The sequence below is a fragment of the Bos javanicus genome, chromosome 28, assembly GCF_032452875.1.
Source record: "Bos javanicus breed banteng chromosome 28, ARS-OSU_banteng_1.0, whole genome shotgun sequence".
Lineage (NCBI taxonomy): Eukaryota > Metazoa > Chordata > Mammalia > Artiodactyla > Bovidae > Bos > Bos javanicus.
In genome coordinates, this window is record NC_083895.1 from 21,091,715 (window position 1) to 21,109,666 (window position 17,952).

Here is a 17,952-nt window from a genome sequence, read left to right on the forward strand (position 1 = left end):
TCTTTTAAATAAAGGTTTAACACTTCAATGTTATTGTATTATATTCTTCTTTAAAAGATTGTCAGAATAAATTATTAGAGCCAACTGGAAACGTTTTTGCCAATGACTTGATGTTTGAATATAATTTCAACCTGCCCATCAGTTTTCTTACTTCCTCTTTAGGAAGCAGATTTAGACGTACTCTTAGGGAGAAAACTCTAAGGGCACTTCCACCTTGGGCAGGGAGAGGCTTTCCATCCAGTGGTCTGTGTCCAGATAGTTCTGGACTCTAGGATGGGACACCCTGCGTGGGACTTGTGGGCAGAAGAGCCTATAGGCTGCCCTACCCTGGCTACTTTACTCAAAGCTTTTGTCTTTTCAACTGATAGCCATAAACAGTGCCTCTGAGAAGTGGGCTAAAGGCTCAGTTCCTGCTATTCTTTGAGGTTCTTTTTAAAAAAAAAGATGATGTGCCTAATCAGTGTTATGAAAACAAGGGCTTATTTTAATTGTTTATAGTGAACAAATTATCAAACTGAGTTCATCTTGCTTCCAAACCGAAAGGCTCTTTTTACATTTTCTTCATGAATGATAGATACCACCTCCTTCTAACTGGTATTTTCAGAAAAAACACCGGGTACCTCCCACTGCAGTCCTTGTCGCTCTTAGAGGAACACTGGAATCTCCCTGGGATCTTGTTTAAAATGCAGATTCTAATTAAGTAGTTCTGGCCTGGGCTTGAGATTCTGCATTTCCAGCAGGTGCCCAGATGCTGCCAGTGCTGCTGGTCTGCACACCACAGTTCAGGTAGCAAGAATTTTGTGCATGTTCTCAACTCTGCTTACACATTACAAATTCATAGAGCTTGGCTTCTGAACACCTTGCTGCCCTCTCTCTTCCCCTGAGATGATGGAGCCTCGGAATCTACATAATTGCTTTTAATTCCCAAGTAATTCTTATCCACAGCCAAACTGAAAAGCATTGACTAAGAGAGGTATCTTACTATATTCTGAAAAGTGAATAATTACCACCTTGTGCTTTTTTTTAGTATAAGTTTATGTAGGCAGATGGGCACAAAATAACAGATTGTTTTAGAAACATCTGTATGTAAATGGACCTAAAACTTGGAATATATTATTTAAAAAATTAAAAGAAAATTTCTGGTCACACCGTGTGGCACGTGGGATCTTAGTTCGACCAGGGAGCAAATCTGCGCCCCCTGCAGTGGAAGCTCAGAGTCTTAACCACTGGACCACTTAACCACTGGAAAGTCCCAAAAAATAATGTTTTAATAAAGTTAAGCATATTATACTATCGTGGGGTAAGGGTATTGAGTTGGGTGTTCTCCTAGTTTCCATACACAACATTTCTACATCAATGAAGTTTCCCTTTGGAATCATCCTCCTTTCTGCCTATGCCGTTCCTCCCACCTTTTTGTTCCCCTCACTGTGCTTACTCACGGTGCTCATACTGTACTGCCCACTGTACACAGCCATCCGCTCCATACCCCAGGTATCCCATGCCCTGTAACTTGCCTCTCTCTCTCTTCACTCAAATGTGAATCTCAGTTCTCTATGTGAGGCTGACTGCACATGCTTTTGAAGGAAAATAATTTGATAGCACAGATTCACTTGTCAGTCATGACAGATGTATTCTTCCTAGAGGTTTTTTTTTTTTCTTCCAGTCTTTGCTTCTTGAGAAGATGCTGTTTTCCCGTGTAGTATTTAGGCTGCTTCTTACTGTTTGGATGATTATTGTATGTTTGACATATGCTGCTGCTGCTGCTAAGTAGCTTCAGTTGTGTCCGACTCTGTGCGACCCCATAGACGGCAGCCCACCAGGCTCCCCCATCCCCAGGATTCTCCAGGCAAGAACACTGGAGTGGGTTGCCATTTCCTTCTCCAATACATGAAAGTGAGAAGTGAAAGTGAAGTCGCTCAGTCGTGTCCGACTCTTAGTGACCCCATGGACTGCAGGCCACCAGGCTCCTCCATCCATGGGATTTTCCAGGCAAATGTACTGGAGTGGGGTGCCATTGCCTTCTCCATGACATATGCTATTGAGCCTATAAAGCTACAACTTGTATAAAGAAAGTGGTATCTTTTACTTGAAGAAGGAAAGTTTTCATCTACTGTGTTAGTCATAATCTTGCCAGTCATCTGGAAAAAAAGAGTATACCTTTCAGTGGCTATATTAGTTCACGTGTGGAAAGAGCAAGGTGGAATTGACCGTGTAAAGATTCATGACAAACTTGGGGACCTAGGTGCCTAAGAAGTGGTGCCAGCCGTTGGGAATGCCTCAAGTTGGAAGTGCGGTGGCCCAAGACTTTGGGAACACTAAGGGAGTAAAGAAGGTAAGACGACAGTTTAGTGTGGAAGCATGACAGTTAGGATGGCCGTTTAACCCCGATTACTCCTTTCTGCCTTCATAGGCTCTGTCCCATGCTAAAATCCACGAGAAATTCTGTGCGGTTCTATTAAAAGTGAACTGTGTCTCTAACAAATATTTATTATTACAAATGAATCAATAGGACTTCAAATAATAGAAAAAGTGAAGTGCGAATTATCAGCCAGTGTGGATGCAAAGAGTTATTTTGTATTAAGAGGTCATTCCTTCCTAAATTCTGCTCCTGGGAACAATTCCCATAAGCAGTTCCCGCTTTTTTATATTCTTTTCAACACTTCTTTTAAATTAATTATCATCTAGCTTTTGAACATTTTTGTGTTTTTTCCTTCTCTCAAGTTCCTCAAACTTACATGGGATCAGGGATGAGATACATGGGGCTTCTGTGACTCAAGAGCATTGAGGAAAAACCAAGGTAATCTTGTGAAAGAGTATCCATTTCTAGTTGCAGTCTGCCCCATTTTAATTCATTTTAACACCAAATATGTCTGTATAATATGAGTCTTTCCTCCTCGAAACAACAGGGTATTCTGTGAGGTCTTTGGCAGTGATGTCTGGAAACTGCAGGTAAACCATGATGCAAGTTCAGCATCTGAAAGTATTAATATAACTGACTCCCAAACATCCTAGTTCCTGGCAAGCTACAGAAAGTTAAGGCAGTAGGGCTGTGAGGGAGGAAGCACCCCAAAGCCAGGGGAACGCAAATCAATCCTAGTCTAACATACCTACCCCAAGGCATGCCCCCTCTTTTTTAAGAAAAAAGTATTTTCAACCAATGTCTCTATTCACTGTGGATTGAACTTCAACTAGCTTATTTTCAAGCATGCTTCTAACTTGGCACAGCTCTGGGAAAAATCCCATAATCGAGCCATCTGGGTTGGATAAAAAAGGGCGTTTTTCTATTTGATTTCTCACATTTTGTTCCTCTTTGTTTTTAATGGGGAAAAATCATTATGAAATAACCAAATTATTGCATAATGTTACTGAAACAAGAGAAACCTTTTCAACTTGATCCTGTTTCTAAAGAAATCTCTATTAGAAGTTCTCTCTGTTGTCTCTGAAATGTGGTGTAGAATGAATCTTTTGGGTGAGCTGACTTGAGGGAATAACTAATGGTCAGAAAATAAAATTCTCTTTGGGTGGTCTGAAATTCAGCAGTGTTTGTTTCTTTTCAGACTCAGCAAGGATTTTTTTTTTTTTTTTTCCAGTGAAGCATATTTTAGCATTTTATGCTCTGGATTTACTTAGTGTGGTTATAATTGAAATCATTAGGCATATGTAATTTTTCATTTTTTCTGAAAAACCAGCATTAATTGCCTATGATTCAAATAATCTTAAATTAAGAGACACTGGAAAGTTGTTTAATATCTGATAACTTTGAAAACAACTTTGATAAAATAGATTATGTTATATGTTATGAATTCCTCTTTGCAGTCTAGAGTTATTTGTTTAAATTGTTCAGACCTTAACATTAAGAAACTGTTCAGTAAAAGCCTTCCTGTATATTTGGTTTATTAGGCACAGGGATGGCCAGGTCCTAGGAACACGATGATGAACAAGACAGTTTCAGTCCCTATTGGTTAAGAAGACTCAAGAGTCCCTTGGACAGCAAGGAGATCAAAGCAATCAACCTTAAAGGAAATCAGTCCTGAATATTCACTGGAAGGTTGCATGCTGAAGCTGAAGCTCCAATACTTTGGCTGCCTGATGTGATGAGCCAACTCATTGGAAAAGACCCTGAAGCTGGGGAAGATTGAAGGCAGGAGGAGAAGGGGATGACAGAGGATGAGATGGTTGGATAACATCATCGACTCAATCGACACAAGTTTGAGCCAACTCTGGGAGATAAAGAAGGACAGGGGAGCCTGGCGTGCTGCAGTCCATGGAGTGGCAAAGAGTCGGACATGACTTAGCAACTGAACATCAACAACACTGGTTGTAATAGTCAAAAGGCAGAGGCAGATGTTATACAAACCTTTACACAGATACACTGTAAAGGAAAGTAGATTATATATGCACAAAGATTATATATGACTTTTGGAGGGGGTGGAGGCAGTTAGGAAGGCTTTCCTTTAGATACGAAAAAATGTCATTCATACAAGGCAAATGAATAATATATAGTATATTAAAATATTACTAGTTGTATGCTGGATCAAACATTGTGCTGGTAATCACTTATTATCCATTTATATGTCTTCTTTTACTCATCCCTCCCATGAAAGCTTCTTCTGCATAGGAATGCCTTGACATCCAGGTTTATGACTATGTCATGTCGAAGCCTTTTGTTTGTAATAGCCCCGGAGTAATATGTGTTAAGTTAACATAGCTTTTTCGTCATTGTGCATGTACAATTTAGTCATACCTGCACAAGTACAACTAAACCACAAGGCTGCTTATTGTCACCCTGTTTATTTAACTAATACGCTGAGCACATCATGAAAAATGCCAGTCTGGATGAATCACAAGCTGGAATCAAGATTGGTGGGAGAAACATCAACAACTTCAGATATGTGGATGATACCACTCTAATGGCAGAAAGCGAAAAAGAACTAGAGGAAGTAAAGAACCTCTTGATGAGGGTGAAGAAGGAGAGCGAAAAGGCTCGCTTACACTCAATATTAAAAAAACTAAGATCATAGCGTCTGGACCCATCAGTTCATGGCAAATAGAAGGGAAAAGGTGGAAGCAGTGACAGATTTCCGCTTCTTGGGCTCTAAAATCCTTGCAGACGGTGACTGCAGTCATGAGATTCGAAGATAATTGCTTCTTGGCAGGAAAGCTATGACAAACCTAGACAGTGTGTTAAAAAGCAAAGACATCACTTTGCTGGCAAAGATCCTGTACAGTCAATGCTTTGGTCTTCCCAGTGGTCACGTACGGTTGTGAGAGCTGGACCTTAAACAGGGCAGAGCACCAAAGAATTGATGCTTTTGAACTGTGGTGCAAGGAGATCAAACCAGTCAGTCTTAAAGGAAATCAACCCTGAATACTCATTGGAAGGACTGATGCTGAAACTGGGGCTCCAATAATTTGGTCACCTGATGGGAACAGCTGACTCACTGGAAAAGACCTGATGCTGAGAAAGATTGAAGGCAGAAGGAGAAGGGGATGACAGAGGATGAGATAGCTGGATGGTATCACCGAAGCAATGGACATGAACTTGGGCAAACTCCAGGAGATGGTGAGGGACAGGGAGGCCTGACCTGCTGCAGTCCATGGGGTCTCAGAGTCAGACATGACCAGGTGACTGAACAACAAATATCATTTAACATACATTATTGTTAATGTCTGGAGAAGGTGATGGCACCCCACTCCAGTACTCTTGCCTGGCAAATCCCATGGACAGAGGAGCCTGGTAGGCTGCAGTCCATGGGGTCGCGATGAGTCAGACTCGACTGAACGACTTCACTTTCACTTTTCACTTTCATGCACTGGAGAAGGAAATGGCAACCCACTCCAGTGTTTCTGCCTGGAGAGTCCCAGGGCCGGGGGAGCCTGGTGGGCTGCCGTCTATGGGGTCGCACAGAGTCGGACACGACTGAAGTGACTTAGCAGCAGCAGCATTGTTAATGTCATCGTTATCATAATACCACAATGCTCGTAGCATAGCAAGAATAAGTTATGTAAAGATACAATTTGAGAAAGATGCCTTTGAATTAATATGCCCTCACCACAGTTCTCCATAACTCTTGTGAATGTTCAGCAATGTGCCTCACATCAGAACAGGATATTCCTCAATATAAATATACCAGTGCCTTGCTCTCAACTTCTGTGATGGAAATCAGGAGGATTATTTTATAGTTATGGTTTACTTTTTGTTTGCCTTACTTGTTTGTCCTGGGATCTAAATCAATTGCATTGCAAATTCTGTCTCAGAATATTGAATCATAAAAACTTGTTTTGTTGAAAAATGTTTAAAAACCATGAAATGAGGCCTACTTTTCTTTTGGCATCAGGAATAGGTAAATGCATACCTATTAAATGGAGCATGGTCTTTTGATAGTAAATTTAGCCTATGAGTACATTCATTTTACAGTATTCACTCAGGCTTAAAATATCCTAATTCCTTTGAGAGAGTAAAGCAAGAACACTATCACATGACTGTCTGGGTTTGTGAAATGCTAAGTCTTACAAAAGCCTTCTGGATTTTGAGTAATAAAGCAAGTACTGGCTTGTTAAGTAGGATAATCTAATCCATGCACTGTATAAACCAGAGTAATTTTAGATACTGTGGTTTTATATCACAGATGACTCTGTTTTCGAAAGAACTTGCCTAACTATAAGAGTATATTTTCTTACAAAAATAAATTTATTTTGATATTTAAATGATTTTAACATTTCATTTGGGTAATTTTTATTTGCAAATATTTTATTTTTAAAAAACATTCATCACATTTCTCTAGTTATGAAAAATATGGTAGGGAAAGTGTGTCCCAAGATTGATAAATGATTGCCATTTTATTGTGACCACTTCAAAAGAACTTTATTACAAAATAATTAGGAAAAAGAGGGAAATTATATTATTGTTCATAAGTTAGCCCAGGTCTCTAATAATTTAATAAATATTTCTTAACATTTATTTTCTGCCAAGTACTATAATAATCATTAGGTATACTCTTGGGAAAACAAAACCAAAGTCGGCAAAATAGGCCATTGAACAACTGTTTTTCATGTAGTCTGCCCACTGATTTTTATGCGTTTTACTCTCTGAATATTTTGGCTTACCACTCAGAATATAATTGTTTTAAACTTTATGCATATTTCTAATGAGCGTCTGTATCTGATTTCTTGACCTACTGAAAATACCAAGGGATTTCTGTAAGTCATATGTACTGACATTACAGACAATAACAAATTTATACAGGTAGAGGCCACACTAGCCAAAGGATAATGAAAGTAATTAAAAAAAATATTTCTCTGGCTTTGCCCCAGTCTACTGCATGAGAACATCAATCTTGCCTATCTTCCAGTTTCTTCTCAAATACTTTTTTTTTTTTTGGATGCCCAGGTCTTAATTGTAGTATGTGGGGTCTAGTTCTCTGTGCAGGGATCGAACCTGAGCCCCCTGCATTAGGAGCTTAGAGTCTTAGCCACTGGACCACCAGGAGAATCCCCCCAATATTTCTGAGAGTCCCCTGGGGATATCTCAGGCAGCGTTTCTTAAAATGATACTCCTCTTCTCCGTTTCCAGGTCATCGTGGTAGTAGCATCCATCAGTGCCAACCAGGGCATTAGTGGTGTCACAGGTGGCAGCCAACAGCACTTTGACTGATGTCCACCTAATTCTGGAACCATGGCTCTTGCATTCCCCACAGAGGTTAGAGGATAACCTTTTATATTAGGGTAGGCTAAGCTGCTGTAATTATAAATAAGCAGGTAAGTTGCTCACTCAGTCATGTCTGACTCTTTACAACCCTCGGACTGTAGCCCGCCAGGCTCCTCTGTCCATGGAATTTCCCATGCAAGAATATTGGAGTGGGTTGCCATTTCCTACTCCAGGGGATCTTCCCAACCCAAGGATCAAACCTACATCTCTTGCATCTCCTGCATTGAAGGAAGATTCTTAAGCTGAAACAAAAATGCAATGGCAGAGGGAATATAAAAACATTTGTCTTTAGCATAACAGTCCAGGTCAGTGTTGACTTCATCAAGAAATGTTTCTCAAGCAACCGTAAGAAATAGGGCTCTGCCCATCTGTAATATGTAGATTCCAAGGTTACTCTGCTCCCTGCCTTCCCAGCCACAGGACAAGAGAAGAGCCTGTGGGGAGAGACACTCATTTCCCAAAAGCCTCAGCTAATATTCTATTGGCGGGAACTGGACACATGGCCCTACCTCTTTCAGAAATGGACTGAGAAGCGCTGGCTCTGGCTGGGTGACTCCCCAGCCAGCCTCTGTTATTTGCCTTTTTATGAACAGCAAGCTGTCACCTCCACCCTGTCCTGTTTCACCATCCTAGACCTTTCATTGCAGCCACCTCTCTCTGACACCCAGAGAAGCAGAGGGCATGGTTGGTCACATAATCTATTCCATCTCTACCCTAGGCAGATCCCTATTCCATCCATATAAACAAATTTCATAAATCTTTACTACTCTTTTGAAATCCACTCTCCTTCCCACCCATCCCCAGCGTTAAAGATGACCTGCCCTCCTACTGCAGAGTAAAGACAGAGGTCCTCACCTATGAACCACTTCAGCCTCTTCCCAATATGGCCACTCTCCTTTTGATTCTATTTCAGAGGAAGATGCACCCCAGCTTCTTAATCTCACTCTTCTTTCTCATCTTATTCTTGTCTATCTCATACAAGTTCTTGCTCCCATTAAGTATTCCTGCTTCCTCGTAATTTGAATCTCATTATCTCTCCAGTAAAATGTTCAATCCTTGAGGCTATAAGCATGCTTTTATTTAGCCTCATGCTATTTTTTATTCCCCCCATTTTTCTTTTTAAACCAGGCCTCGAAAGACTCCTTTATATTCAATTGTCATGTCTTTACTTCTTGTCTAAGCTTTTTGCAGTCTTTACAAAAAGGAGCACGCTAAGCTCTGTGTGGTTCCGTATTCATTCAACAATTCATATATTTACTGAGCTCCTTCTCTGCAGATACAGGGGGTTGAGCAGAACAAAATAAAACCTTTGTCCTCTTGGAATTAACATTTTAGTAAGGAAAGGCAAGGAAAGCATTTTAGTATTTGTTAGACGTGTCTGTGATATGTGCTAAAGAGAAAAATAAGTCATGATAAGGGAGTTAGAAGGACATTGTTATTTTAAACAGGGTAGTGAAGAAAGTGCTCTCAGATAAATATTTGAGCAGAGACATGAGGGAAGTGAGAAAGCTATCTACATGGATAACTGAGGGAAGAGCATTTCAGACCATGAAACAGCAAGTACTAAGGCCCTGAGGCAGAAACATATCTGCACCCAGGAAGGATAGCAGAAGGGCCTGATGTGCCTGGAGCAGAACAGGGGGAGGAGGGACAGAGCAGATGAGGCCAGAGAGGCAGCTGCAGCCAGAACCGCAGGGCCTGGTAGGCCAATGTAAGAATTCTGATGGGGGCCAACAGAGGAGTTTTAGCAGAGGAATGACCATGTAGTCCAGTAGTCATGTCCAGATGTGAGAGTTGGGCCGTGAAGAAGGCTGAGCGCCTAAGAATTGATGCTTTTGAACTGTGGTGTTGGAGAAGACTCTTGAGAGTCCCAGTCAATCCTAAAGGAAATCAGTCCTGACTATTCATGGGAAGGATGGATGCTGAAGCTGAAGTTCCAATACTTTGGCCACCTGGTGTGATAAGCCAGCTCATTAGAAAAGACCCTGAAGCTGGGGAAGATTGAGGACAGGAGGAGAAGGGGACGACAGAGGATGAAATGGTTGGATGGCATCATCAACTCAATGGACGTGAATTTGAACAAACTCCAGGAGGTGGTAACGGACAGGGAAGCCTGGCGTGCTGCAGGTCATGGGTTCACAAAGAGTTGAACACTATTTAGTGACTGAACAATAACAACAGTGACCTGCTCTCGAAGGAGACACTCTGAGTGACGTATGCAAAAAGACCCAGAGAAGCAGAATGATCACTTAGGACACAGTGAGAATAATCCGGACAGGAGATGATCGTCGTCTGGACTGGTGAGGTGTCTGTGGAAGTGGCGAGGAATGATTTTGATTGCTGATATATTTCCAAGAGTTGAGAGGCTGCATAGTGCTGGGACCTACCACCTGCCCCTCAGTGGAGTTTCTCCTCCACGTCCCACCTTTCTTTGCCTTGCTTAGGGCCCAGGAGGCTGATCCATACAGGTTGCGTCATTTCTGACTTCCCTTTGGGTTTGGCTCATGAGAGACTCCTGCAGAAAATCAGAAGGCTGGCTGAGCGTGAGGTCAGATTACGGTTCTCCTGGCTTCCTCCCTGCCACCAGGGGTTGCTGTGAGTGTCCCCCTGAGGCCACACATTGATGGTTACCCTGTCTGGATTCCAGTAAACCTGTCCCCGTCCACCCTTCTTCACACCAGGCAAGTAATGCCGGTTCCTGCTGTCTCTAGCTCAAGGGTGACTGTTATTCTTTATTGGTTTTCTTGAACTTCACCCACAACTGTATAAATAGTCCCTTTAATAAGCTTTCCTCAAACTCTTGTACTCTTGACTCATACTGGGAACTAGGGTGTTTAATGCAGTAAAAACAGCAGAACATTTTGTTTATCACTGTTATTTACTTGTTTTTCTCTCCAGTAAAATGTTAAATCCTTGAGGACAGTAGCTGTTAGGTTCCTGTTTCTAGTCCCATGACGTGAAGTAGGTAGAGCTTATTACAGCTATATCAATGAGTATTCTATGTAATGATCCCACCTGAGTCCTTAGGAATTGTCTAAATTATGTTTTATTTGAAAGATGAACCAAAAGTAGGATATGTGTGTGTGTATGTACCCATCTTAGTGCTCATAAGCTCGACCTTGTTGGATAATTCAATTCCCTGGGGTCAAAAAGACTTTTAAGAAAAAGTTGAGTAAAGCTTTTTGAGTTGAGTAAAGAAAAAACTTTCTTCTTGTTCTTTTTTTTTTTAATACAATATGTTCTTGTTGGTTATCCATTTTAAATATAGCAATGTGTACATGACCTTCCCAAACTCCCTAATTATCCCTTTCCCCCCACCCTCGGCAACCATAAGTTCGTTTTCTAAGTCTGTGAGTCTCTTTCTGTATTATAAATAGGTTCATTCATATCATTTCTTTCTAGAGTCCACATATAAGGGATGTCATACGATATCTCTCCTTCTCTGTCGGACTTAACTTCACTCAGTGTGACACTCTCTAGGTCCTTCCACGTTGCTGCAATGGCATTATTGCACTCTTTGTAACGGCTGAGTATGTTTGTACCTCGCCTTCTTTGTCCGTCCCTCTGTCGATGGACATTCCGGTCGCTTCCATGTCTTTGCTATTGTAAACAGTGCAGCAGTGAACACTGGAGGGCATGTATCCTTTCGGATCATATTTTTCTCTGGATATATGCCAGGAGTGGGATTGCGGGGTCATATGGTACCTCTATTTGTAGTTTTTTAAGAAACCTCCATACTGTTCTCCATAGTGGCTGTACCAGTTTACATTCCCACCAACAGTGTAGGAGGGTTCCCTTCTCGCCACACCTTCTCCACCATTTGTTTGTGGACTTTTTGAGCAGCCTTCTTATTCATTGTTCTCATGAAGATATCTAAACATTGGTTTGTTGATTTTACCAATTGTTTCTGAACTGGAAAGTAATAGAATTTGTTCCCACTTTCTTAACATAAATTTTTTTTCCTGTAACTTTAAAGGTGGATTATGATATATTACAGCTGCCTGTTAAGTTACTGACTTTTATTTGCATAACATTTTAATAGCATTTATTTCTATTAGATTTGGTTATATACAATCAAGAGATTATCAGTTTGCATTGTTTTCCTACCAGTTTTTTGGTTTTAGTACTACATTTTGTTATTGATGTTTTCTGTTCATCTAAAGAATATTTTACCTTAACATATTTTTAATTATCATTTTGTGTATTGCTCTTTTCTTTCTTCCCTTCTTTTTGACCTTGACGTCATTCTGTTATTTTCTTTGGGCTAGACCTTAAAGAGTAGGCTGAGCAGCCTTGAGGTATAGTTTTAATAAAAGGTTTGCTGAGTAATCATTTGGTGTAAAATCCCAACCAAATCCATTAATAGGAAAAAGAAAGCAATATCTTTTCAAGGTTAACTTTCTTCATACTTGCTCACATGAATAACACACACTCCCTGCATTCATTTAATTATTAATTCAATTATTGTTAAGGTCCGTATTTCTAATAAGGAAAACAAAAAAATACAGACATTTATGAGAGCAGATTGTCAAAGAATATATTCGTTAAAGATAAATGAGAACCATGGAGTTTTGCTTATATAAAATTGAGCCAATACCACAGGAAAATGACCAGGAATACACTATTAATTGTATAGTTTGTTGTTTTTTAACTAAAAAGAACCTTCTTTCTCTTCTTTTCTCCTCTTTAAATTTTTGGCATTATTTAATATTCTCACAACCTAAATAAATATAGTCTTTTTTTTTTTTTTTAGAGTTAAACATTATATATGTGAAAGCACTTATATATTTGGTGGGTTTTAAATGAATTTGAGGAACTTCTCTGATGATCCAGTGGCTAAGACTCTGTGCTGTCAATGCAGGGGGCACAGGTTCTATCCCTGGTCAAGGAACTAGATCCCACACGCTGCAACCAAGAGCTCACGTGGCACAACTAATACCCGGCACAGCCAAAAATTAACAAAAACAAATAAAATGAATTTGAAAACTGGGTAAGTACTTGACTTTACTGAAGTCAAAGTGCTTTTTGAATGTATGGGACTCTAGCAGCTCAAGTCTATTTGAGAACTAGTATTTCAGAGAGTATCACCAAACATTAACTACCCATACTGTTCAACTCTATTGGGTAAATCATGACTATTTGTGGAGTGTTGTTTTTCGTTCTTATCCATTTGGAAGATCACAGCCATAATGAGGGTTGTGAAATAGTAAAATGATGAAAATACAAAATAGTGAAAAAATAACTAACTTAAATCATTTATTTTTCTGAAAGTTTCCTAAAGTTCCTATGGGAGAGACCAGTTAACTTACGCTGCCACTCTCCCAGGAAAGAAGGTGGTAAGGTTTACACTGAAATCCTTGTGCTGAGTGCAGGAGGGAGAGAGAGAGAAATGAAAAGATTGACCTGACAGCAACCTCTTGTTTGAAAATCTGCCTTTTTCAGGCTTCATTGTAGACTATGGCCCTGTGCCCATTTCCCAGCTCAGCCTCTTGCACAACTTACTTATTTTGGCCCTCAGTAAAAGGAGAGGAGTTTGCCGTGTTATTTATTTTTGAACTCTGCCCCATGGAGCACTGGGATTTCTTAGAGTCTCCTCAAGAGTCCTACAGTGAGTAGAATGGAAGGGCCAACAAGAGCAGGGTGTGTGTTTTTTTGTAATTGTTTCACAGTGGTTTTCAATAAAGGCTTGTTTAGTTCAAAAAAACTTGATCACCTCCAGGGTCCCTTCTAGCCTTATAAAAGTGCACTGTTTTGTTTCCAGGTTTTTCCCTTTCATTTCTTTTTGAGAGGATAACCTTGTGAATACAGTTGAAAGGTAAAAGTACTAAATTAATGTTTGATTTGGAAAGGCTAAATGAATGAATTTGTGTGAGAGCCTCACTTTGCTTTTAAAAGAGGGCAGCAAGAGAAAACACATAGGATTTTAACCCTGGAAAAAAATCTCCATACTGGGACAAAAAGCTTGGAATTGGCGGCAGTGAGGGAGTAAAGTAACTCATGAAAAGTGAAAAACTGAAGAGAATATTTAGTCTAACTTTTTTGTTAATTTGAGATGATAATCATAAATCGGTTTCATTGTATTTTAAATGTAGATAATGTGCCATTTTGGAGAAGGCAATGGCACCCCACTCCAGTACTCTTGCCTGGAAAATCCCATGGATGGAGGAGCCTAGTAGGCTGCAGTCCATGGGGTCGCGAAGAGTCGGGCACGACTGAGTGACTTTACTTTCACTTTTCACTTTTATGCACTGGAGAAGGAAATGGCAACCCACTCCAGTGTTCTTGCCTGGAGAATCCTGGGGACGGGAGAGCCTGGTGGGCTGCCGTCTATGGGGTCACACAGAGTCGGACACGACTGAAGCGACTTAGCAGCAGCAGCAATGTGCTATTTGCTTCAGGCAGTTTTTTAAGCTCTTAAGTGAAGTAAATTGGGCTTCCCAGGTGGCTCAATGGTAAAGTATCTGCCTGCAGTGCAGGAGACATGGGTTCAATCCCTGGGTTGGGAAGATCCCCTAAAGAAGGAAATGGGAACCCACTCCAGTATTCTTTTCTGAGAAATCCCATGAACAGAGGAGCCTGGTGGGCTATATTCTGTGGGGTCACGAGTCAGATACACACACACACACACACACACACACACAAGGTAAATTACTCTTCATCTGTCACAACACATTGTTTCAAAAGTTATTCCTGGCTGTTATTAATTGATTTTTCCAAACAGAAAACTGTTAAAGCTACCTGAGTTACAGTTTCATATTTATAAAATACCCAAAGAAGCATCTGTATTAAAACTAAATAGGTCAATTTTTTAACTAATTATAGAGACCTAATTTTTTTTTCTGTCATCTTATTGTGATGAGAATAGGGAAGTAGTGGTTATTCTTGGACCTCACATTCAGCAATTCCTCACATTCCTTTCTGTCCATGGGTAAAACTGGATAATAGCACCAATTCGAGAGTCAGGCAGCCGGGATTCAAATTCTGGCTAAATGAACTTGAATACCTCTCTGTGCCACCAGTTCCTTATAATTATATACTTATGTAGTATATTTCATAATGCTATTGTGGGGGATAAGTGAATTAATATATGTGATGCTCTTAGCACAGTCTCTGGCCTATAGTCGGATGATTTTTTGTGTTGGTGAGAAAGCAGAGATTTTAACCCTTAACGAAAATCCAACCTATGTGAGTGATAAAAGAGTCTGTGTACTTAGGGAGGTAGAAAGGAATAAATTTGTGAGAATGAGTTCAAGAAAAATGAATATGGCACCATTCTGTGAGAAGGATTGCTGCAGAGACACAGAGTCTCAGGGACCTTATAGGATGCTCTAGTCCAGACAAGAGGTAAAAATATCCTGAATTACTCTTAGTCCATTAGTACTGGAGTGGGGTGCCATTGCCTTCTCCGATATTTAAAAGACTAATAAAGATTAAATATGGTCATATCATACTATATAGTTTCTATAATAATTAAACAGTTACAGTCCATGGGGTCGCTAAGAGTCGGACACAACTGAGCGACTTCACTTTCACTTTTTCACCTTCATGCATTGGAGAAGGAAATGGCAGCCCACTCCAGTGTTCTTGCCTGGAGAATCCCAGGGGCAGGAGAGCCTGGTGGGCTGACGTCTATGGGGTCACACACAGTCGGACACGACTGAAGTGACTTAGCAGCAGCAGCAGTCTTCATAAAGAAGCATGTAATAAGATCTTTTAAAGAATTTTCCTCCGGTTAAGAAAAATATGTCCTATTTTTCATTTAGGTTCCTACATTATACTGTATTAAGCCTAGAGGTTTGTTATCCTTCAATTCTTGTATCCCAGGACAACTGATGTGGTGACGTGAGGAAGTCAGACATAAAACCTGTTGAGAATTAAACCATCGCCTTCTTCATTTAATCCAACATACTGTGTATGATATATACGACTCTTCAGAGTCTCAAATAATTTTGGTCTATTATTTCATAAGTATTTTTATTATTTGCAGGTTCGATGGATGATGTACTGGATTGTCTTTGCCCTGTATACTGTAATTGAAACAGTAGCAGATCAAACAGTCGCTTGGTAAGTTCTAGCATTGAGAAATGTCCATAATGTAGACTCTTATCTGGCGTTCTGTGTTCTTATCCTGCTCTTGCTGTTAACTAAGAGATGTTTTTAAAATAAATGTTTAAAATTTTTGTTTATTTGTCTATGTCATGTCTTAGTTGCAGCGCGTGAGATCTTTGTTGCATCGTGGGGGATCTTTCCTTGTGACACGTGGGCTTAGTTGCTCTGTGGCATGTGGGATCTTAGTTCCCCAAACAGGGATCAAACTCGTGTCCCCTGCAGTGCAAGGAGGAGTCTTAACCACTGGACCACCAAGGAAATCCATCCCTAACTAAATGAATTTCGTCAGTCTACCTAATTATCCATTGCATCATTTCCTTTAGCTGGTTTCCCCACAAGGACGTTACCTTCCTTATGGAATCCCCCACGTAAAGGCAGTTAATCCTCCTGCCCACATGCCGCTTCCTCCCACCCTTCTCCCACACATGTCCCAGGATCTCGGAACAGAGAAAACTTGGTTGTCATCTTTTTTCCACACGCTGATGACTTCACACTATTTTTGCTTTATTAGTATTTCCTAAGCAAACTCCCCTTTTGAAGCCCACAGCTTCTGATTTTAGCACTTCCCTCCCATCCTTAAAATTCTCATCCACAAACATTCAAACTGGATGACATCAAGTCCACATGGCTACCACCCGCTCCCAACACCAGCTCCTGGACTGCCCTATTCCAAACAGCATGAGGCAGAATTGAAACATGTTTCTATCCTCAAGGATCAAACATTTTACTGAGAAGTCATACTTAGTGGAACAACCTGAGTCTCATTGTGCTGTATTTCAGGAGTATATTTCCAACTATACCTTGCCATCACTTGGAGAAGTCGTTTTTTCCAAACTCTAAACATTTACTACCTTGCCACTATCTTCAACCACCCTTGCTGCATAAACCCCCAACTTAGATCAGCCCAACCACACTCCTCTTCTCTTCTTTACCCAGGCTACCAACTGAGCTGAAAAGACATCAATCAGTTGCTCATATAGGTATCAATTTGAAAGTCACCATTCCTTTTACTTGCTTTTGGTCATTGGCTTCTTCCATTCCCTCCTGTTTCTGTTTCAAATCTTTACTGTTCTCTGCTTTAACTGTCTTTCTGACTTTGTAAGTCTCATCATATTCTCATAGCACACTAGGTCACATTGGATGGCTCAGAAAAAATAGAAGTCATGAGACTTAAATGTTCTTCACAATCAGCCCTTATGTATCAACTTCTCTGTATCTGCATCCATCTTTCTCTTCCTCCTTCTGTCCCACAGTTCATTTATCTGTTATGTTTTGGTAAAGGGGTTTGGAAGGGTTTTTTGTTTGTTTGTTTGTTTTTAAGTGGCAGAACAGATTCTAAACCAAGCTAGGTGTCTTGAAGTTTCCATGTTCTCTCTTTAAATGCATCTCTGTTTTTCCGGTTGCAAATGTACATATATACACTATTAAAAAGTAAATAAGGTAGAAAAAACTTGTCATGAGCAACGGAAGTCCAGAGACTCCTCTGTAGCTGCACTGTGCAGAAACCCTTCATCGTCTATACAGTAGTCGGTCCTCACTGCCCCCTGCCTACCTGTCTCATCAGAAGAGCCCAGATTTTTTATCACGTACCTTAGTAATGCATAGACCACAGGATGCTTGTTCCCTTGTGCTGTGTTACTTAACTTTTGCTATGGCAACAAACCACCCTAAGCACAATGGGTTAAAAAACAAACATTCATTTCTTGCTCAGGGTACATGAAGACAAATGGTCAGCTGCCAGCCTTGCTGGGCTCAGCTCAGTTTTAAGTGTCTTCTTGTTCATGGACCAAGCCTGAAGAAGCAGATATCCTCACGACAGAAAGCAGAATTTGAAAGCAAGAGGTTGGGGGGTGTTGAAGTGAGGGAGTCAAGTGACATTTAAAGCTTTTCTTTGCATTTAACATATGTTGCACTCACATTCTGTTGCCCAGAGCAAGTCACATGACTAAACCCACGGTCCTTGCTTGAGGAAGTGTAGTCAGCCTATGGGAGAAGATGCTGAAAAACCCCAGTGGGAAGGGGCACGGGTATATAAGCCTAATTTCCAGGTTACCACAATGGCAATTCCTTTCTCCTTCCAAGTGAACGATTTAGGTCTGTCAAGTGCTGCACTTCTGGCCAAATGAAATTGGAGG

At 40.5% G+C, this 17,952-nt stretch overlaps 1 protein-coding gene across 2 annotated transcripts in view; it reads left to right on the forward strand.

Annotated features, from left to right (window-relative positions):
* The window catches only part of REEP3 (receptor accessory protein 3), a 99,443-nt gene that overhangs the window by 60,131 nt on the left and 21,360 nt on the right, over positions 1-17,952 (forward strand). Inside the window, exons 1-2 of one of the 2 annotated variants that reach the window (XM_061405108.1) lie at positions 13,503-13,523; positions 15,696-15,772. In XM_061405108.1, the coding sequence (XP_061261092.1) occupies positions 15,705-15,772 (68 nt within the window). In that variant the 5' untranslated portion in view covers positions 13,503-13,523; positions 15,696-15,704. Of the gene's footprint in view, positions 1-13,502; positions 13,524-15,695; positions 15,773-17,952 lie in introns of those variants that run through there. The other variant, XM_061405109.1, reaches the window with a different exon arrangement.